Here is a 21,911-nt window from a genome sequence, read left to right on the forward strand (position 1 = left end):
CAGGGATGGTAGGATGTGTGCTGTATACTCAGCATCCCTAATCTGGATCTACCCCTCCATTTAGAAGTGGGGATACTGATGGGCCAACAGGTGCAGCAACCTGCCAAGGGTTACACTCTCAGCCATGGACTCTTTCCACTTCCAAGGCACTGTTCAAATTTCTACACAAGATCCTCTGGCCCCTCTGGGCCTCCTGCACAATGACTTGTCCAGAGAACTTTAGAACTGATGAAGCCAGTGGTCAGATTGGCCGGCAAGAAGTCCCTGGATCCTGGTGTGGTTGCTGGGACTCCAGGCTCTCCACCCTAGTTTCCATTAGGCAGCACCACTCAGGCTCTCCTATATAGAGAGGAACCCAGCAGCCACTGGCCCAACCACCAGACCCTGGGGGCCCATGCTGCCACCAGCAACATCGGTGCAGGTTCCAACAGGGCCTGAGCTCTTCGGATGCCCACAGCCCCCCTTTGCCTGCTTCAGGCTGACAGCGGGGGGTTCTAAGACTTGCAAATATTTGAAAACCCTGCTCCAGACCATCCCTTACTTTATAGTTGGGGTTATGAGGTCAGAGAGGGGAAGGGACTTGCCCAAGGCATGCAGAGAGCAGACAGGAGGGTTGGAACTGGACCAGGGGTCCTCCTGGGAGGTGCTAAGGATGCAGGAGTTTTGTTCCAAAATGCAATTCCTCAGATCTGAGGAGTAGCAGAGCCCTTTTTAACGGAGGGAGGTAAACCCTCCTCTTATGCAGCACACTGAGGGGCTTGGGCTTCTGTTCATGGGCCACAGAGCTTCTGCAGCGAGGCCTGAGCCCAGGATAACATAAGCGGTCCTGTGCCACAACCTTAAATACAAAAACACGTGCAGCCCTCAAATCAGGCAGTGGTGCTAGTTCAAGTCCCAGATGAGCCTACTTCCGGCCGAGAAAGCTCCCAGGAATACGTCTAAGGACGCAGACCTTGGCTCAAGAAACCAACTTTAAAAGATGGTGCTACCCCCTCCCCCATTAGGTTCCCATACTAACTGGGTCTCAGGGCTGGCGGATCCTGGGGACAGCCTGGCAGTGACTGGCTGCACTCCAGAGCCAGCTCTCTGGCAGTACGCTGCCCTGGTCTGAGCTGGAGGAGCCCAGGGCAAGGGGAGTGGGAGGCAGGGAGGGAGAGGAGAGAAGGGTGGAGGAGAGAGGGAGGGAAGAGAGGCACTTGGATGGACTCCGAGGGCTTAACTAATGGGAAACATGATTCTGCTGTTCCCCGTGGAGACCACGAGTTCCCTCCGGTTCCGATCTGTCGGCTCTCCCCAGTTGTCTGCCCAACATCTGGCCTATGTAGGTCAGCACTCCCAACCTCCTTTTGCAATTGCAATACCCTGCACTTTGTCCGTATTGCCTAACACCCCAGAGCAGCATCACGGGCCACCGGAAGGGCTGAAGACCGGGTATTTATTTTTTCAGAGAGAGTACATTAAGTTTATTCCTGCAGAAATGCTGCTAAAGTGTCTCGATGGTTTGGAGACCCTGGAGGGGATAGCAGGGTGTCACAGTGGGGGAGGACCAGGGTGAGTCGGGGCCGTGCCTTGTGAACACAGTGTGCAATCCTCAGCAGCGGCCTGCTGGGAAGGTGGGGCCGCCCCCAGGGCAGAGGAGGAAACCCCAGCCCAGAGTGGTGACCTGGCCTGCAGCTGGGAAGAGCAGGTGACATCAGATGGAATCCCAGCCCCCTCAGCCTCTGAGGTCGCATGTCCTCCTAGCTTCCCAAGGCCAGGCCTCAGGTGTCCTGGGCCCCAGGCCAGAACTTTCCAATCCTCACATCAGTGTCAGGAAGCACCAAGCCCAGGTTTCGCAGCTAAGTGGCACACTGGGGGTGGCCGGCTGCCGATTTTCCTTTTTTCCCCCCCTTCAATCTTTTCAATTAAGTGAATGCCTGGAAAGGGGCCCAAATATAAGAGCTGGAGGCGCTGGCTGCAGTTAGGATGCTCTGGTTTAGGACTGTGTTCCCACCGCTGCTTGTCCATAGGGCACGCAGTGAGCCTGCAGGGGGAGCCGAGGGCCTCTGACTCCCCGGGGGGAGAGGGGTGCCAGGCTGGCGTGAGAATCTCATTGTGTCTCTCTCCCCTGCTTCCAACACTTCAGTCCATTCATCCACTCATGCATTCCATAAATAGGACAGAGTGCCTACTGTGGACCAGGTATCCTTCCAAGGGCTGGGCTCTGGCCATGGAGGAGACAGAAGTCCCTGCCCTTCTGGAGCTTTCCGCCTTGTCAAGGAAGGCAACAACAGCGTGCTAGGGTGCTTAGGGGACTGCCTCCTGCTCTGACCCAGCCAGGCTCTCCCTTGCCTCCTGGCCCTGCATGTGCCATGGCCTTCAGCAGGGACATCTCTCCCTTTGCTTGGCTAGCAACTCTATTTCTCAGACATCAGCTTAGGAAGCCTTTGGAGACCCTGGATCCGGCTCTGTTCCCATTCTGTGGGTTCCCACAGCCGCTGGGGCTGCCCTCTCTCAGTACACGTGCCTCTGAGTGTGCTGTTCTGTCACTCCCGCTCCCCCGGGGAGGACTGAAGGGGCAGGGGTCATGTCCCTCTGGGGCACCATGCTTCTGCCAGTGCCTGCTGACATTAGGCTCCTGGGAAATGTCTGGTGAAAGACAAAAGGCAGAAGGACAGACAGGCAGGCACGCAAGGAGACAAAAAGCCAAAACAGGGCGACACAGTCATAAATCAAGGTGACCTCACTCAAGGCTCTCCGTGTCTGGAGAGTAACAATGCTCTTGAAATGGCTGAATGGACAGCTCAACTGCCAAGGGTACTAGAAACAGAACCAGCTTTGTGACAGAGGAGACCACAGGCATGGGGCCCGACCCTGGAAGAGAAGTCCACATCTCACCCCCAGGCTTCTCGCAACAGGCGACAGAGAGAAATAGAACATCACGGGAGCAAGTTCAACTACAAGTGGAGGCATCGTCCCACTGCCTTTAAGAGCCAGGATAGCCTGAGGGAATTCTCTGGGGGGGGGGGGGAATGATGGAACTGTTCTGTATCCTGTCTGTGGTGGTGGTCCCAAGAACTCACATACGCATAAAAACTCAGAATGCTATACCAAAAAAGGGAATTTTACTGCAGACAACTAAAATGTAAAAAAATAATAAACACGCACACACCAATACTCCTTCATGTTATTAAAAAACAGATGGGCACTGGCTTTAGAGTACTGGGCATGAATCTTGGCTCTATAGCTTGAAGCTGTTGTGTGACTTTGTAAGTCAATGCAGGGCTCCGAGCCTCTACTTTTTCATCTACAAAATGGAGAGAATAGTACCTACTTTTTAAGGTTGCCCAAGGATTATGGGAACTAATGCATGACAGGTGCTTGGCACACTGCCTGATTAGAGGCGGCTTCCAGCACCATCACTGATAACCCCATTACACAGATGAGGCATGGGAGGCTCAGGCAGCCTGTCTCCCCTGGACCAACTCAAATCTTTCGAGGTGAGCTGTGTTGAAAGGAAAAGTCAGGAAGATCATGCTGTGCCCACACAGAGCTGCCCACCCTTGGAGCCTGTCTTTTTGTCACTGCCAGAGTCTCATCCAGATGGGTGGGCAGCAGGAGCCATTTCCAAGCTGGCCGGGCTACCTCAATTCTTCTAGACGGAGACACAGAACTGGTGGAAATGCTCGCTGGTCCGGGCGTGTGGCTCCAGCCGGGGCCTCAGCTGCCAACACACGTCCTCTCACACATCTGGCCTGAAGCAGCATGGGGAACTTTCCAATGGCAAGCAGAGGTGCTGGCAGCTGGAGCCCCAGCGTGCTGAAACCAACCTGAAGGCTGGCTTTCTAGGAAAGCCTCCAGGGCAGGCACTTAGGGCTTCTGGGGCTCTCCACGGCTGCCAGGCCTCAGAGGAGCCCGGGGCCGTGCAGGAAACAGCTGAGAGATTTCAAGTTGGGGCCTCTCCTGCAGGGACCGGGCTGCCTAAAGAGAATTGGGTAGCCAACATGAGCACCCACTATGTGCGAGGCAGAGGGACAGGAGGGATAAAACCCAAGTAATGAAAAACAATCAAAATGGGCCACACTTACTGGGCTGATCAGGGACTATGCCTAGTACTTAATTTATGTTATGTTGTGAGATCTGGAGACTCGGAAGGGGTCAAATGCTTACCTCCACTCTGTGACAGAGTCAAGATCTAAACCCTGGCTGTATGACATGGGAGGAAATCTCAGGATGTGTGCTCAGAGGGGTCTCAGCTCTTACCTAATGGGTCCAGCACAGTGCCTGACACATAGGGGATCTCAATAGAGAAGACATTAGTAGAATCCCCTCATGGCCACAGACCCCCTAAGAAGCACCCTCTAGTCACTGTGGGGGCACAGAAGGGACGAGGGATCATTCTGCAGGGGGAGCTCAGAGAGGCTCTCCAGATGAAAGAAAGGACTGCTCTGGATCTCAAGGGACAAGTAGTTTTCTGAATGAGGACCAACACTTACTAAATCCCCAGCCCTCTGCTCTCTGGAAACCCTGCAGAGCAAACCCTACTATCCACCCAATTTCACAGTGGAGAAAATTGACATTCAGACAGGTTAGACCACCAGCTCAAAGCCATGCAGCTGGTTACGGAGGAGACCAGAATTTGAACCCAAATTTGTTTTTACTTCAGAATGCCCAATCCTAACCAAGAAGACCAGGCGAAAAGTGAGTATTGCGGACCGGAAGCAAGTGTGTTCACGTCCCCTGGCTCCCAGGAACAGCAGAGCTGAGAATCCTGCCTCGACCACTTACTAGCCAGAGGACTTCGGGCAACAACTCTGTCTGGAAAGTAAATGAGGCCACATGTGGGAAGCCAAAGACAGCACTGCGAGCAGTAGGTGCTCTCTGATGCACAGGAGAGATGAGCTCACAAATGTGTGCGCGGCCCCGACCACCCTTACTGTCCCTGACAGGTTCTCAAACCCGGCTGTGGCGTACGTTTGGGGTGCTTGTTAAAACTTCAGAGTTTGACCCTAACCGGCCCCTCCCACTGTCTGGGCTTAAACCCTGGCCCTGTGACTTCCTAGCTGCATGGGCCAGGGCAGGTCCTATCTCAGCCCGCTTCTCCATCTGTAAAACGGGGGTAATCAAAGTGCCTACCTCACGGGGTGATGGGAAGGATCAGATGATTCAGTGCATGCAAAGCTCCAAGCATAGCACCAGGTACATAGTAGCCACTCAATAAAGAACGGTCCTTGTTCCTTTTCCCCCCACCTGGAGTCGGTGGGTACAAAGATAATGTATGCAGAAGCCTGGCTATTCTTGATCCTACCAGGCAGAGATCAGAAGATCCCAAAAGTCTGGGACCTTCTAAAGCAAGGTCAAATGGACGTGGGACCTCCAAGATAGGAGGGAGCTCAGTGGAAAAGGAGGTAGGGGCCAGGGTGGCCGGAAAGGTATAGGGGAGAGGCCAGAGCGAGGAGTCCAGCAGCCGTTCTCGTCCTGGGTTCTCCCTTCCCCGCTGGTTGTGCTGCCTTCTTACTGGCTATCTCCTCCACCACACGGCCTCAGCTCAGGCCTGGGCCGCTGCACTTTGGATGCCAGTGGCTGTTCCTGCAAGTCCTCTTGCCTCTCTGCTCACCCTAACAGGGATATTTCTAGAACACAGATTCTGACTGGATTCCCTTCCTCCTTGGCCTCTCAGTGGTTCCCTCTTAATGAAAAACAACAAAACAACGCTGATTCACATTTAATGAGCACTTCCTTACTCCTGGCAATGCTACTGGTCCTTATTTCCTACGGGATGGGACTTGTCACCCCCATTTTATGGATGGGGTAATTGGGTCTGGAGAAGCCGATGGCCTTATTTAGTTCAGGCCAACACAGTCACCAGCCTGGGTTTCTACAACAGTTCCCTCTCTGGCCTCCTGCCTCTAGTGGCCATCTTGGCTCTGCCTTGGTGGGGCTGTGGACAAGGACTAGACCAGGAGACACTGGGCCTGGATCAAGAGCCTAGATGCCAGGACCCGGATTTAACAAGTAAACAGGAGGACTCAGGAAGAACACTCCCAAAGTTTAGAAAGATAACTGACACAAATCCTTCCTGTCACCCTCCAGTCCCCCAACCAAAGCTAAAGATACTGTAGCAGAAAACTGTAGAAGCTGAGACTGTCTAAAGAGGGTTAGAAATGTGGGGTTCCAAAGAGCCTCTCAGGCAGTCTCAGTCTACAGCTGCCAGCTGCTGGGCCAGGGGGCCCCAGGGAATGCTGGGAGCTCTCCCTGCCATGAGGTGAGGCCACGCCACACAGAACAGGCAGCCCGGCCTCAAGACAGAAACAGTGCCAACTGCACAGACTCTGAGTTTGACAGACACGTGTTCCAATCCTGGCCACACCATGTCCTCAAGCAAGCTACTCAGGAGCCTCAGTTTCCCTATCTGTAAGACAGGGATGCTATAACAGTTATTTCCTGTCTCTCAGGGCCGGTGTAATGTATAAATGGGATAATGTCTGTAAGATGCCTGGTCTCGTAGTAGACATTAATTCCCTTCCATGTAAGCAGACTGTGTGCCTTAGGCCCAAATCAAATCCAGATCATTAGGGTGAACCAAGTGAAACTTTTATTTGTGTGGGTAAAAAGTTGACAATTTCATATGGTTCAACCTACTAGCATCCCAGAGGGCTGGAGGATTCCTTCTGCTTCCAGTGGACTAGACTAAGAATTACAGTTACTTTTCTTGTGAGTGTTTACTTGGTGTCATGTACGGAACGAGGCCTCCATTTATAGACGAAGAAGATCCGGAGGTTCTAAGAGGTTAAGTAACCCACCCAGAATTGCGTAACTAGAAAGTGACACATCTAGGATTTGCATCCAGGTCTGGCTGCCTCCAAAGCATGTGCCTTAACAATTATGACACAATGCTCAGTCTGATGCCAACAGGAGTCATCACGAGGAATCTGACCATCTCAGCTGATCGATGTCAGCATCTATCACCCTAGAATCACGGGAACTTAGAACTGAGGGGCCCAGGCAGTCATGGCTTCATTCAAGGAACACACTTGGCATCTGTTCCGAGTCAGATCCTGGACTATGAGGGATTCGGGCCTGGTGGGAGAAAAGAAGACAAGCCAGCAGACGACTAGTCCCAATGTGTAGGCACTGCTATGTGACTGGTCCACTGGGAGGCTCTGTATCAAAGCTGGGTGCTTGGCAGGGTGCCAGGCGAACTAACCTAAGATACACCCCAAACAACTGCCCCCTACCCCAAAGTCCAGACTCATCTTGTCCTACGGGGCACGGGAACACAGAGGAGAAAAGAACTTGAGAATGTGGAGGGACTGAGCTCTCAGACCCTTAGGGTGGCCACCTAGGAGAGGTGTCATAAGGAGAGAGGGACTCCTGCGCCAGATAAAGTAGGGCGATGGCAGAAACGGGTTCCAGCTTTATACAGCCAAGGAGCCCCTTTTCCTGCGGAACCTGTATGCAGTTCCTAATGGTCAGGTTCCGAGAGTATCCTTGGCCAGGTCTGGGCCCACGCCCTCCTGGGCCCCTCATCTATGGGAGGAGACCGTTCCGCCCAGCCTCAATTTGAGCTCCTATGTGGACTTTTCTGCCAGCTTCTCGTGCTTCCCATACAAGTCATTGAGACAGGGAAAAACCGAGCAGGGGAAGCAGGCTCTCCTCCTTCTCCCTCCCTCCTGGAACCTCTCCTGCCTCTACCATACTATACTGTCCTCTCCTCTCTAGAGAAACAAAGAGGGGCAATACACAAAAATGTAATGCAATATGAAGCGGAATAAAATTCCTCGTAGCACCCAACAGTCCAGGTGTACTTCCTACGAGGCTGCACTGAATCGCTGTTTCCATTCTGCAGCGCAGCAGGTAAGGCCGAGGGAGGTCACGGGGCTAGTTCAGCCCAGCTGGCACTAAGCCACCTGACGGCTTAAAATTGTCCACATTTCCACCACCAGAAACGATGTTTGGGGCTCTTCCCTAGACCCCTTTCTATACATTCAAGTACTTTCCGAAATCAAGATCACATTGCATACATAATTTGTCTTTTTCACTTGCATTATAGGGTGAGCATTTCTCATTCATTAATAATTCTTTGAAAAAACCATTTTGAGAGGACCCTTAACGGTCCACTGAAGGCCATGTATCATTTATCTAATCATACCTCCAGTGAGAAACATCAAAGTTATTTTCAACGTTGTTTTAATTGCTGTACTGCTAAATATCCAAACATCTAAATCTTCTGGGAAAAGTGCTTTAAATCACAGGGAATGCATCCCGGGCTGGTCCATTTAGAGGATGTTTCTCAATATGTGGTCATACCAGACCACCTGAGTCCTATCATTTGAGATGTTTATCCTCGCAAGAAATGGTGATAGAGATGATGGTAAAGATAATACTAATGGAGAACTATCTAGCATCTTCATATGCCAGGCACTGCTCTAAAGCCTTTGTGAAACAATCCACAGTGGGTACTATTCTTACTCTCATTTTTTAAAAAAAGATTTTATTTATTGTCTGACAGAGATCACAAGTAGGCAGAGGGACAGGCAGAGCGAGAGGGAAGCAGGCTCCCCGCCGAGCAGAGAGCCCAACATGGGGCTCGATCCCAGGATCATGACCAGAGCCAAAGGCAGAGGCTTTAATGCACTGAGCCACCCAGGTGCCCCTCTTACTCTCATTTTTATAGAGGAAGAAACTGAGGCACAGAGAAGTTAAGATGCTCACTCCAGGTCATACAGCTGGTAACCAGCAGAGCTGGTCAAACCCATGCCACCTGCCTTCCACTCTCTGTTTTTTTGTTTGTTTCTTTTCTTTCTTTCTTTTTTTTTTTTGTGTGTGCCACAGACCCCTTTGACAATCTCACAAAACCTACAGACCACTTCTTTTTTTTTTTTTTTGACAGAGAGAGAGATCACAAGTAGGCAGAGAGAGAGGGGGAAGGAGGCTCCCTGCTGAGCAGAGAGCCCAATGCAGGGCTCAATCCCAGGACCTGATATCATGACCCGAGCTGACAGCAGAGGCTTAACTCAGTGAGCCACTCAGGCGCCCCTACAGACCACTTCTCAGAATGATTTCAAATTAATAAAATAAAGCACACAGGGTTCCAAAGGAAACAGTATACTGAATTATAATAAAAAGGTTTCAAAACACAAAATGGTGAATATATGTACCCCTTTATTTATGTGATAATTGAAATCTAGTGGTAGATTGAGTAAAACCACAATTCTGAACTAGCAAATCATCTACTTACTAACAGCAGATGATAAATGATCTTTGGGGACCACACAACAGCTGTAAGGTGATATGAAAATAGAATGGAATTTTTTTTTAAAATTCTATTTCGGTAACATTTAGTGTAGTATTAGTTTCAGGGGTAGAGTTTAGTGAATCATTAGTTGCATAGAACACCCAGAGCGCATCACACCAAGTGCTCTCCTTAATGCCCGTCACCCACCCCCCCTCCCCTCCAGCAACAGGGGAATTTCTACTGGGGACAGAGTCCCAGGTATTGCTACTATCATTGAGGGTTGGTGCTGTCATTCACTATAGAAGGCAGTGCTAGATAGGGTCGGAGGTTGATGAAAATAAAGATGAACTTTTCCCCTTCCAAGTTCAGGGCCCTCTGAATTCTACCTGTGTTGAGAACTCCTCTGCTAGTCAGCCTTCCCCCTCCAGAGCACATCTCTCGGTCCCAATGAGGAAGGGGCCATCCAGGCCTCAGACCCTCTCCTGGCCCCACACCAGGCTCCATCATGGCCCTAAGGCTGTGAGGATGTGTTCCAAACAGATGGTGACCTCCATGGGGACAAAAGCTGTCTGGGTATCTTAGCCTCTCTCTGGCTCCGGGCCAGGCTTGGCCCAGGGCAGACAATAAACCCACATCTGTGCAGCGGACTGCCAGCCAAGGGTGGCCCGAAGCCAAAGGCTGCTGATTCACACCTTGGCTGGGGAGAAGGAAATGGTGACGCCACTGCGTGGGTTTCTTAGCTTTCTTTGCCAATGCAGTGGGCAGGGGGTCCGTGCAATTCTGCTTAATTAAGCAGACTAGAAAATATTATCCTTGTGTACTTTAAGGCAATGTTTCCCCTCATCTGTGGGGAGAGAACTGACTATACCCTTATATAGTCAATGACAGGCACAGAGCTGAGTGTAATCCTAGGCAAATTATTCCACCTTCCCAAGCCTCAGTTTCCACATTTGTGAAATGGGCTAATAATAGTCTCCATGTAGTAGACATCAACTGTTCCCACCTGCCCCCTTTTCTAGCAACAGTACCTTGAATCTCCTCCAATGACTCTCTGACTGCTACTTGCAATTCAGGGGGACTACGTATCCCAATATCCAGCCAGTTGCCTGGCCAAAGGATGGTCAGGTGATCTGGCTGGGCCAGTCGGACTCTCTCTTTCTGGAACAGGGCTCTTGGGTGGCCAAAGGTCTGAGGGATGGAGCAGCTGCCCGCCTCTGGTGATGCTCTGATGCCCCCTGGCAGCTCCTCCTCCCCGGGGGGCCCCAGCTGGCCAGGTCCTTTCCCCATGCGTTCTGCCGGAGCCATCTTTCCATACATTCCTGACAGCCTAAGTTAGCCAGGTTCATTTCTGCCATTTGCATCTCACAGAGGTGCCGAGTGGATTCAGTGACATAAAGTATGAAAAGCCTTGGGCACCTAAGCACCACTCAGATAAATGATACCCATTCTATAAAAAGAATAAAAAATTATTATTAAGTCTTGAGAACAAAACAAGTCTGGAGTTATTTAATCCTTCCCAAACTTTGGAATCCCTACGGGCTCTCGCAACCCTCTCTAATATTTCTCTCCCCACCCTCCTGCCAGACTTCACCTTCATGATGTGCACATAGCCGCCCTGTCCACAGGTGCTCTCTCTCCCTGCCACCTCCCAGGTTTTTTTTTTTTTTTTTTTTTTTTTCCACCTCCCATGTTTTGTTTGTGCTCTGCCCCCTCCATTCTCCCGTGGAAGGCCTTTCTACCCACCCAGCCAGCGGAAGTGCCCCTGAGTATCAGCTCCTCAGCTATTCCAGTGATTTCCTCTTGGACACCTCGGAGCCCGAGCCCTGGCCCCCCACCCATGTGTCCTGGGGCTGTGCCCATCTTGAGGGTGGGGTTCGTGCCTTCTATTCTTCTGTGGTTATTAGCCCACTCAGGAGTCCCTGGGTCCTTCTGGCCCCACCTGCCAAGCTTCAGCTGCATCACTCAAATCTCTTCTCCTTCTTTCAAACACACCACATACCGGGGTTTCCACTTCTTTGCTTTCCTGTTCTCTGCCAGAAATTCCCTTCCCTTTCTCCACTTGCGGCATCCCTCCCCAGCTTTGTGATCAGCCTTGGGTCACCTGTGCCATGCTGCCTTGTCCAAGTCCAAGTTTCCCAGAACCCAAGTGCACAGGCCTCTGCTTATTCCCCCAAGTTCCAGACTAGCTCTGAAACACCCCGTCTGCCTGTCTCCCTCAGGACACTGACCTCCTTCAAGCTGGAATTCCTGGTTTGTGTATCTGTAGATCATCCCTGCACTTCAAAGTGCCTGGCCCCCGGAGGGAACTGTATTTGTTCAGTGAAGTCTCAAGAAAGATTATCACTATTACAAAGTCCAAAGGTTCTTAGCTTTTTTTTGAAAGTGGTGGTTTTTGTAGATTTGCCAAAGTACAGGATGCCTGGTAAAATCTGAATTTCAAATAAACAAGGAATAATTTTGTAGTCTAAGTATGTCCCAAATATCACAAGTGTATCTGAAATTCAAATTTAACTGGGCATCCTGTTAAATTTGGTAAATCTGGCAACCCTCAGCCCTGGGACAGCCTGACATAGGCCCGCAGAAGCAGACGGCAGAGCTCTGCTCCCCTGCACACAATAGATGCACCACTAGTCCCTTCTCCCTTCACTTCCTGAAGAAGGCCCTGGGCTTGGGCTTGGGCTCATGGCCCACCTGCAGGTTTGCATCTGAGCAAGCAAGTACGGGAGTACGGGAGGAAAACACCCCACGGTTTGGAGAAGGGATGGAGGAATGATGGACATGTGACAAAGGTTGGACCTGTGAGCTCCCGGGAGAGTCCCAGAGGAGTGAGCCACACTAGCCCCTGCCCACTGGCTGCTGTGAGATGCTGAGCTTCCTGAGTCTATCACATCAGCCAGTCCCCATGTCATGGCAGGGGGCAGTGAGGCCACCTCCACCCAGCATCTGGCTAACCCCACTGACAAGGGTTCTGGGGAGGGGACCATAGGGCCCCAGTTTTGGGGCATTACCCTGGGGCCAGGAAGCTCCAAGGACAACTGTCCCAGCAGCACTGTCCTCAGGCATTCTGCATCAAAGCTCATTTAATTTGCAAAGCCACCAAAGCCACGTACTTCCCAGAGGAGAAGGCTCAGGGCCAACAGCGAGTGAATGACAGAATCAGGCTGGAACCCGGCCTCCAAGTGCAGAAGCCACACTCACAACCCTGTAGCCACATGGCCTTCTTAATAAGCCTCATCTTCTATCCTTCGGCCAGGGACGGGTGCCCACGACTCACTGCTGTGCCCACCAGGTTGACATGGTACTCGGCCAGTGGCTCTCCTTCCTGCAGCTGCAGTGACCCACACAGCTGGCCTTCACCTCCAAAGGGAGGGAAAAAACTGAGTCACACCAAGCAAGACCGCTCCCCCTTCCACAGCCCTTTCTTCCAGGGAGAGAGCATACACCATTTGCGATCAGGATATGAGTGTCCTAGATGTTCAGAAGCACCATGAATGGTGCCGTCGGTCCCCTAGTACTTTTCCAGCAGTGTGATAGCCAACTGGCCTTCAGCTGACCCCTGTGCACCTCAGGGTAGGTTAACAGTGACCGCCTGAACACCCAGGGAGTGGGGCGCGGGGTGAACCTCTCATCTGGATGGCCTTTCTTGTGCCCTGTGATCTCGGAGCCCACCGCAGAACTCCGGCCCCAAATTCTTTCCAACCCTCTTCTGCAGCAGGCAGGCGTTAGGGGAGGGGGACCTGGACCCGCTGAGCAAGCAGCATTTTAACTCGGAAAGCATCTGCTCCGGCCTTCCCTCGAGGTATTTTAAACTCATTTCTTTCCACTTTTTGGGCTCTCATGCTGGAAAGCCACATCCAGAGACCTCCCTCTGCAGCGGGAGTGGGAGAAGAGGCTTGGAGGCCAACGCCTACCTCGTGAGGACAGGCTCTCTGAGGAGCTGGAGAATCCCACTGCTTTGGGACGGGACAGGGCAGCAAGGATGTGGGAACCTGGCTGGAGCCACCCACAGCTTGGCACGGTTTCTTTTTGAAAATGAGCATTTGCTGTTTTGTTTTTTTTTTAAATTTTCACTAAAACAGGAATCTGTGTTCACTGCAGAACATTTGGAAAACAGAAAAGCACAGACGAGCAAAAAAAAAAAAAAAAAAAAAAAAAAAAAAAAAAGAAAGACCATATTTTATCAGCTATATTTCTGTGCTTACACAGACACATATTTTCCTCCTTCATTTGTAATCAGGTGGGAATCAGCCCGAGCATGTTATTCTGCAAACAGCTTTTACTATTTAATATTCCCATGACAGAAGACAGAAGACATTTTTACCATCTTGATAGTACCCTCGTATGTGGTTAGAGTACATTTCATTTATCTTGTTCTCCACTGAAGGGTGTTTAAGTGGTTACAGACTTCTTACTATCATAAACGATACTATGTTTGTATGTTCCTAATATAGCTCGTAATGACGGAGCCCTGTCTATATGCTGGGCCCATTTAATCCCCCCAATAGTCCTATGAAATTAGAACTGTTACTATTCCCATTTTATAGAGGTGCAGAGAGGATAGATAAGCCACTTCTCTGAAGTCACACTGCTGGTTGGTGGCAGAGCAGGGATTTGAACCCACACCATCTGGTGTGCTTTCTTCGCTCACCAGAAGCATGGAATGACACAGATTCAAAGTCAGAACTACAGTGACCCGTAAGTAACCGGAAGCTATGATAGCTCCATTCGCCTTTATCCCGAGCCTGTGTGGGAGCCCAGAGCATAAGGAGCAGGCTGAGATCTCCTGCTGAGGATGACCCATCTGGCTCCTTGCATCCCAAGGCCAGAGCCATAAGGGTGGTGCCTGATAAGGTCCACTGCTTTTCAGTCAGAAGAAAGCAACAGTCCTTAAAAAAAACCCCAACCTACCCAAGGGGCCTTAATGCCTACCTAATACACTATTTCTCTGGGACGAAGATGGGGTGTGTGACAAGAACCCATCTGCAGGGGAGACAGGAAGTCTCCATCGTGCTGGAGAGCCCATGCCCGAGGCTGCTGGGTGTCCAGCCTGGGGCTGGCAGCCCAAGCGTGCCTCTTGAACAAAGGAATTTGGAGAACACATAGCATGGCCTCACAGCAGCAGGTAGGGAAGAGGCACAGATTTGGATCGTGGCTATTATTATTGTCCATGTTATTTTTCATGACTACTACCATTGATTAAGTGCCTTAAATACACGATGCATCAGGCTGAATATTGTGCGACAAGAGTTCATCTTCACAATCGCCCTACACTCGTCTGTAACTTCTAGTACACACTCCTGCCCTCATTTTATAGAACTTCAGGTAGTTCGCCAACCAGGTCGCCCAGCTCAAAAGTGCTTCAGCAGGCCTCAAAGTCGGGAATTTTCAGCACGAAAGAAGTGTGCTAGTAGCTGGCATCTATCCCTCCAGCAGAAGGCACTGAGTGTCTACATTATCTGTAAACCACACAACACTACTTCCTCTCAGGTGGAAGACGCTGTACTCATTCTACAGATACAGAAACTAAGGCTAGCAGTGGCGTCGGCCAAGGCCATGTGTATCCCCAACATCCACGTTTGCTGCCCTGCCCTGCATGTTCCTGCAAAAGAAGGGGGGCCAGGTAACCAGGGGCTGGACACAGAACGCAGCTAATTTGGGCAGCAGATGCATGCTTTGTGCCAGACCACTGAGCCTGCCCGCCAGAGGCCTCCTATAGACTGAAATGAGAATACTGGTCACACCTAATAAGGGTGTGACCTACCCGGCAAAACCCAACAGCTCAGAATGGTGACCCTGGGCTTCTAGCGCCTGGCAAATGGAGAAAGGAGGTTTCAAGGCTGGTGGCATGGCATTTGCCACCCCATCACTCCAGAGGCACATCAACTTAGAGCTTCCTGGGGTGAGAATAATGAGGGGTATGGCTGCCTGCATCCAGGCTGAGGGAGCAGTGAGATGAGGGCAGGGCCAAGAGGGGGAAACTGGGGTCTAGAAGGCAAGTGACACACCTGAGGTTGTCTGGCACAGGGGTGGGATCATAGGGCTACCGGGCTGCCACCTGTCCTACACATGTGCATCTGGCTCAGTCCCCATGTGGCTGCTCCTTGCTGTGTGACCTCAGGTACAAGCCTTCCCCTCTCTGAGCCTCCAGTCGCAAGGGGAGAATGGGAACGCCACGGTAACTACCTGAAGGATTAGGATCTTGCCTATATAAAATCACACCATTTACTAGAAGACAAATAACTCAATATATTGAGAAAGGGGCGAAAGATCAAACAGGCAATTCACAGAAGAGGAAATGTAAATGGTCGACAGAGGCAGAAGATGCTCAACTTGCCGGTGAGCAGGGAGACGGGAACAGTGCCGTGTGATCCTATTCTGTGCCCAGCGGATTGGCTTAAGCTATAAAGTCTGACCATGTGGGGTGCTGGAAAGGACACACAGCAAAGGGGTGCACAGACAGACACTGCTCTGGGGGATATAAGTGTCTCAGCGACCCCACCTCGGGTGCACAAGCAGGAAGCAGCTGCGCGGACCTGCACTGCTGGGACACCCTAGGAGTCCCCACCAGGAGCTCGAAGAAACAGTGCTCTAGTCAAGCGGAATATTAAACAGCAGTTAAAATAAACTGGGGCCACATGTATCAGCATCGATCTCAAAAGGGCAATGTTTTTATGCAGTTCTAAAACATTCATGCAAGATTTGGGCCAGTGTTAAAAAGGGAAAAACATTAAAAGGTGCACAGGGCTGGGGGGCAGGAAGGGGACTGACTGCAGACAAATCCCGGGGACCTTTTTGGGGGTGATGCAAATGTTATAAAACCACATTACAGTAGTGGCCTCATGGCTCTATAAATTCACTAAAACAATCAGCAAACCATACACTTAAAACGAGTGAGTTCTATGGCTTATAAATTATACCTCAATAAAGCTGTGAGAGGCAAAAAAAAAATCCTAACAGACCTAATAGTCTATTGTTTTAATAAGATTTGAGAAATAGAGAGAGAGCTGGAGAGAGAGAGCACAAGCAGGGGGAGGAGCAGAGGGAGAGGGAGAAGCAGACTCCCCGCTGAGCAAGGAGCCTGACTGATGCGGGATTCGATCCCATGACCCTGGATCATGAACCTGAGCCAAAGGCAAGACGCTTCACTGACTAAGCCACCCAGGTGCCCCACTAACAGTCTATTTTTTAAAAGGATACAGGAATGATAAATGCCAACTGCAGGACACCAGTTCATTTTGGGGAGAGGGAGAGTTAGGGAAGGTACATAAGGGTTTTGTTTCTGCTATGTTTCTTAAAAACCAAAAATAACGGTAAGAAACAGCCAAATATGAAGATCTGACAGAGCCGCCCGGTGGAGAGTTATTTCATCTTATATATTTGTCTATTTGAAATAGTGTATTAAAAAGTACCTATTTTTTAAAAAAGATTTTATTTATTTATTTGACAGAGATCACAAGTAGGCAGAGAGAGATGGAGAAGCAGGCTCCCTGCCGAGCAGACAGCCCGATGTGGGGCTCGATCCCAGGACCCTGGGATCATGAACCTGAGCCAAAGGCAGAGGGTTTAACCCACTGAGCCACCCAGGTACCCCAAAAAGTACCTATTTTTAAAGGACTGTTGTGAGGACTCACTATACAGTTTCATCCAGTGCCTGGCCCACAAGAGGTGATCAGATCTCAGCTATCATGACTGCTGTTTTAACTACTACCACCGCCATCGTACTCCTCTTAACATCTGAAGATCTCAAGGCAGAGCAAGCCAGCACCTCGTGGTCTTGCAGACAGGAACTCTCTTCTGAATCCAAGGCTTCTGTATATCCCACTCCAGTGCAAGAAATGGGGTGATCCTGCAAAACCTCCAGGGAACACTTCCTCCTCCTCTCAAGTCAGAAGATAACCCAGTCAGGGAGGGTCTCCCCAGGGCATCACCCTAGAAAGCCCCCTTTCCATTCATTCCGAAAGCCCTGGGCTCTCAGCAAGGAGATTTGCTAGCACAGAAGGGGAGCAGCTCCCTAAGCCTTAGCTCTCCCAGCCTCTGACAGAGGGAGGCGGCTCCAGGGGAGCCTCTCTGAATCACAGTATCATTGATATTATCATCCACAACAATCCCTACCCAACGGTTGGGATCTCAGAGGTCCTGGGGGTTTCTGTCCCTACATTCTCCAGACCGGGCCTGTGGCTCTGTCCCTGGGCCCACTGATGATATCTGTGCCCACAGGTAAAGGAGGGTAGGGCAGGGCAGGGCTGATCATGGAGCATTTCAGATGTCATTTTGGTGGAACTGGTGACCCAGCCCTGGGCTCAGGGGCAGTTCTCCACGACATCAGCAGTAACTGTGACCATTCCTTCCAAGGCAACTGGGTGGCAAACAGGTGGTGGCCAAGGTAGCTGCAAATGGGGGAAGAGGTGGTGGAAAATTAGGGGGTGTGGCTAACAGAATTCTCTAACTGATTTGTATATTCTAACACAGAGTTAGGTTGAGGCAGGAGGTGGTGGGGGTGGGGGGTGTGATTATAAACTCCTACGAGACATGTCAGGAGATGTTTTTGGTTGTCACAATTTGGGAGGGGGACACTACTGGCACTTAGTGGGTAGAAGACAGAGATGTTGCTAAACCTCCTACAATGCTCAAGACAGCCCCCCCATAACAAAGAAGGATCTGGCTCAAACTGTCAACAGTATTGAGGTTGAGAAATTCTGTCCCAGAGAGAAGGAACAGTATTTACAACTTGCAGATTGTAGAAGATGGAGTTCAGAGAGCTGGATTGACCAGCCTAAGGTCACACACCCAGCAAAGCTCAGCACTGTCCAACTCCCCTTGCCATGCTTTCTTTCCAGGGTGGCTGGGTCAGGTTCAGAGAGGAGGACACCAAATGGGAATGAAAGCCTAGGCCCACACCAACAGCAGCCTCTGTGCCCACTTATTCCAGAGTGGTGGGGTGGCCATGTCTTGAGAACAGGAGAGGGAGGTGCTGGTACTTTCTGCTGGGTTCGCGTCCCCTGCCATCACGGCACTACATCTGCCCTGTTTCTGTGGAAGACTCAGGCTTCACTTTAGCTCATTGCCCCTCTTCATCCGGTGAGCCAAAAGCTTGGTTACCAGGAAGGGAGCCACCTTGAGTCACAAGAGTGACTAAACCCACATGCAGAAAAACAAGTTTTTGGTGAAATCCCTCCACACATGACTTTGGTACATCCCCAATCAGAGTGACATGGACACCACAGAGCAGGGAAGCAAGCTCACAAAGCTATGGCACACCAGCCCAGATGTCACATGGTTCCTCCCCTTAGGAAATGGGCACCATCACCCCCCAGGTACAGATGAGAAAACTGAGTCTCAGAGAAGCTACACGGCCACCTCGTGGAGACCAAGATTTGAACCCAAATCCGTATTTTAAACTTGTCTCAAGGGGCCCCTAAAAAGTGATGGAAAGCTAAGCAAGATGTCCCTTAAAGCCGCAGAAACTTCAAAAAGCTGGCGGGGATGGATCTGACTGAGCAGAGGATGAAAAGCTTAGTCAGGGGGGTCACCAATGATGGCAGACTTCCTGGTTCTTAAGGGGACTCTGCTTAAGGAAATTAGGAAGGTATGGATCTAGGAAGGGGTGTGCTCTAGTGGAACACCATTTTGGGGGATCCAACAGACTTGGACTGACGTCCCTTGCTCTGCCCGTGACTGTGACCTCAGGCATAGGACCTCACCTTTCTGAGCCTCAGTCTCCTCATCTGTCAAACGGGCTCAAGAACTTCATGCATATGAACCTCATATGCATGTGCTGGGAGCAGAGAGGAGAGAGTGACTGGATGCTGATGCCTGGTTTGTGGTGACTGTGTCTATTCTGGTTCTGCCAGCTCACAGATTGGGTGGGAGGCAGCATGGAGAATTTTAGACTTTCTCTTGTTGCCATGTTGGTGAAAACTGTCTTCATACCCAAAAGGCAACTCAGTTACACACTCAACAAGCTCAAACAAGAAACCAAGATTTGGCAGTATTTGAAGCAGTTAACCAAAAAAAAAAAAAAAAAAAAAAAGACAATTCAGCTCCGCTCTGGAATCAAGGGAAACTTCACTCTATTTAAAGATGCCACAGGTCCAGGAAATAGCTTCCCACCGCCTGGCTGAGGGCTGAGTAACTGGCTGCCTCAGCCAATAACAATAGCGACTCACACAGCACACCCTTTCTCGAGGAGAGTGCAGAGTGGATTCCGGCTATCTCCTTTCAGGATTTTATAGGCTATTCACGGAGGGCACGTAGATCTGCTTTACAAGAACGAGCCTCTTAAGAAAATAGATCCAGAGAAGACTTGCAGGGAGGCCAAGGAGCTGAATTTAGCCAGCCAACGCCCTTTGCTAGTCATTGTTCTACACTTCTTTGTTAGGATTTTTTCCCTCCCTCTTGCTCTTTTTTCCTTCCTGGTTAACTTCTCTGCAGCTAGGCGCTGCCACTGCCCCCCCTCATCACCACAGACACCACAGCCCCCTTCCCTCCAGGAAGAAGGCCTCCCCAAGGCCTCACTCCCGCCCAATATCTCACAGACGCAGAACCCCTCCACCCAAAACCTCTGAGGTGATCCCAGGGCCCCTTGAGCCCAGATTCAGGTACCTAGACTGCTGCAGAATCCATTTCCCATCTCGGGGTCACCGCCTGCCCTGGCACACCTTCCAGAGGCAGGGAAGGCCTGAATGCAACTCCACGTTCTAGAACCTGCAGCTTCCTTGAGCCTCAGGCTTCCCATCTGCAAAATGATGCTGCTGGCCCATTTTCACCAGCTCTAAACAAGATTCTCATTTTACACTGGGAGGTACCAGGAGAAAACTTTCCTACATTTTTAAACAGAAGTTATTGGAGAAAGAGGGCAGGGACTTTTTTTTTTTTTTTTTTTTTTTTTAACGTTTTCACGGTGCAGGCACTCAAAGGAGCCATTCTCGGAGATGGCTCCGGCTGGATCCTCCGAAAGAACAGAGCCAAACTTGGCGATCTCCAGAGGGGCTACCTGTGGCTAGGCACTGCGGGTCTGAGTGCCTCTGGACAAGGAGGCACTCCAGCCTGAGAACTGGAGCTTCTCTCTGTGTCTCTCCTCCCCCCTCCCCCCCTTTCTGTCTCTCTGTCCCCTACATTGGCTGGGGCCAGACTTTTCCACAGACGGGCAGGAGGAGTTGGGGGGAGGATAAGGGGGAGACGGAAAGGAGGAGAGGAGCTGCAGAGGGGCGAGCAGGGGCGCGAGGCGGGAGGACGGGAAGGAGGGGAGGAGAACCGGGCAAAAGAGAGGAGGGGGAGGGGGAGGAGCTGGGAGAGACCCGGGCACGCAGCATTAGGGCCAAGGGGGGAGAGAAGGGGAGGGTGGGGGAAGAGCAGACGGTTCGGAAGTTTTCAGAACCCAGGGGCTCTCGGTCGCCCCCGGCGGGGCACGGACTCGAGGGGGCGTGGGGGCCGCGCGGCACTCACATAATGCTTGTTGGGCACCCGCCGCTTCTGCACGTCCAGCACCTTCACCTCCACGATGCTGCGCCGCGGCGGCATGGCCGTCCTCCAAGGAGCCGAGCGCGGGTGCGGGGGGCGCGCTGCGGCGGGCGGAAAGCAGGGGGGGCCGAGCGCTCTCGGGAGCCCCGGCAGATCACCGGCCGAGCACGAGCCGCTGCCGCCGCCGCCGCCCTTCGCTCCGCGCGCCCTCGGGCCGGGCCCGCCGCCGTCGCCCGCCCCCGGCCCGCCCCCGGCCCGCCCCCGGGCCCGCCCCCCGCGCCGCCGCCCCGCCCCCCTTAAAGGGCCCGGCCCCGTTCCCGCCTCCGGCGCGCGGACCCGGCTGGCCCACGTCCGGCCTCCGCCGCGCCTTTGTCCCGGCGCCCTGCCCCGGCGTCCGGGGGAGGGGACCGGCGCGCATCCGCCGGCCAGTCACTGACTGATCGGTGGATTCATTCCCGCACTCGTTCAGCTCAGGAGCCGCGGTCCAGCGCCGGATCTCAGGGCCGGGCTCCCGGGTTCAAATTCCGACTCTGCCGCTATTCCGCAGCTTTGGGCAAGTTGCTTCACCTCTCCCGGCTCAGTTCCTTCATCAGTAGAACAGGTCTTGTACGACCACCTGCCAACCAGGACTGTCCTCCCCATGTGAAGATGCATGTGAAGCCATGGGCAATGTCTGCCCACTGTATAAAATGTTGGCAGTTTTAAACTCAGACCCAAGCCTTGGGGATTCAGGGAGTAGCCAGAGGCCAGGAGCTTCCTTCGCTAGGTGTACACTCAGAGATGGGGAGAGAGGAAGATAAAAATCGCAACAAATGCAAGTACAATATAATTGCAACAACAGTAGCAGGGCACCATAATAGGGCGGTGGATGGGAGCATGGGGCAGAGGTGTGCTTGGAACAGAGGCCACTGATTCCCAAACGTGGAGCACTGCCTTCTGCTTTTCTGAAATGTTCCTTTTGAACCGTCAAGACAACTCTGGGACGAAAAGGTGGTTGGCCCATACTACAGATGGGGGTGCCTGAGAACAGCCTCCAGACTCACGGAACCGGTGGGAAGAACCCATATCTGTGTGGCTCTGGGCGTATTTCACCAGCTAAGGTGGCTGGGGCTGTTTCACATTTCTTGATTTAGTGGCTCCTAGCCCTGGCTTAGCCCTGCTTTGGCTCAGGGTCATTTTCAGCTGGCCGCTGAACCAATGTCTGAACAAATGTACACATCAGTGCATGGATAGG

General features: G+C 51.8%; 1 protein-coding gene across 1 annotated transcript in view; it reads right to left on the bottom strand.

Annotated features, from left to right (window-relative positions):
* The window catches only part of SH3PXD2B (SH3 and PX domains 2B), a 101,697-nt gene extending 80,809 nt beyond the window's left edge, over positions 1-20,888 (bottom strand). Inside the window, exon 1 of the mRNA XM_047729859.1 lies at positions 20,663-20,888. Within this exon, the coding sequence (XP_047585815.1) occupies positions 20,663-20,737 (75 nt within the window). The 5' untranslated portion in view covers positions 20,738-20,888. The remainder of the gene's footprint in view (positions 1-20,662) is intronic.
* Between the last annotated feature and the right edge of the window lie 1,023 nt (positions 20,889-21,911).

Source organism: Lutra lutra, chromosome 5, assembly GCF_902655055.1.
Source record: "Lutra lutra chromosome 5, mLutLut1.2, whole genome shotgun sequence".
NCBI classification, from domain to species: domain Eukaryota; kingdom Metazoa; phylum Chordata; class Mammalia; order Carnivora; family Mustelidae; genus Lutra; species Lutra lutra.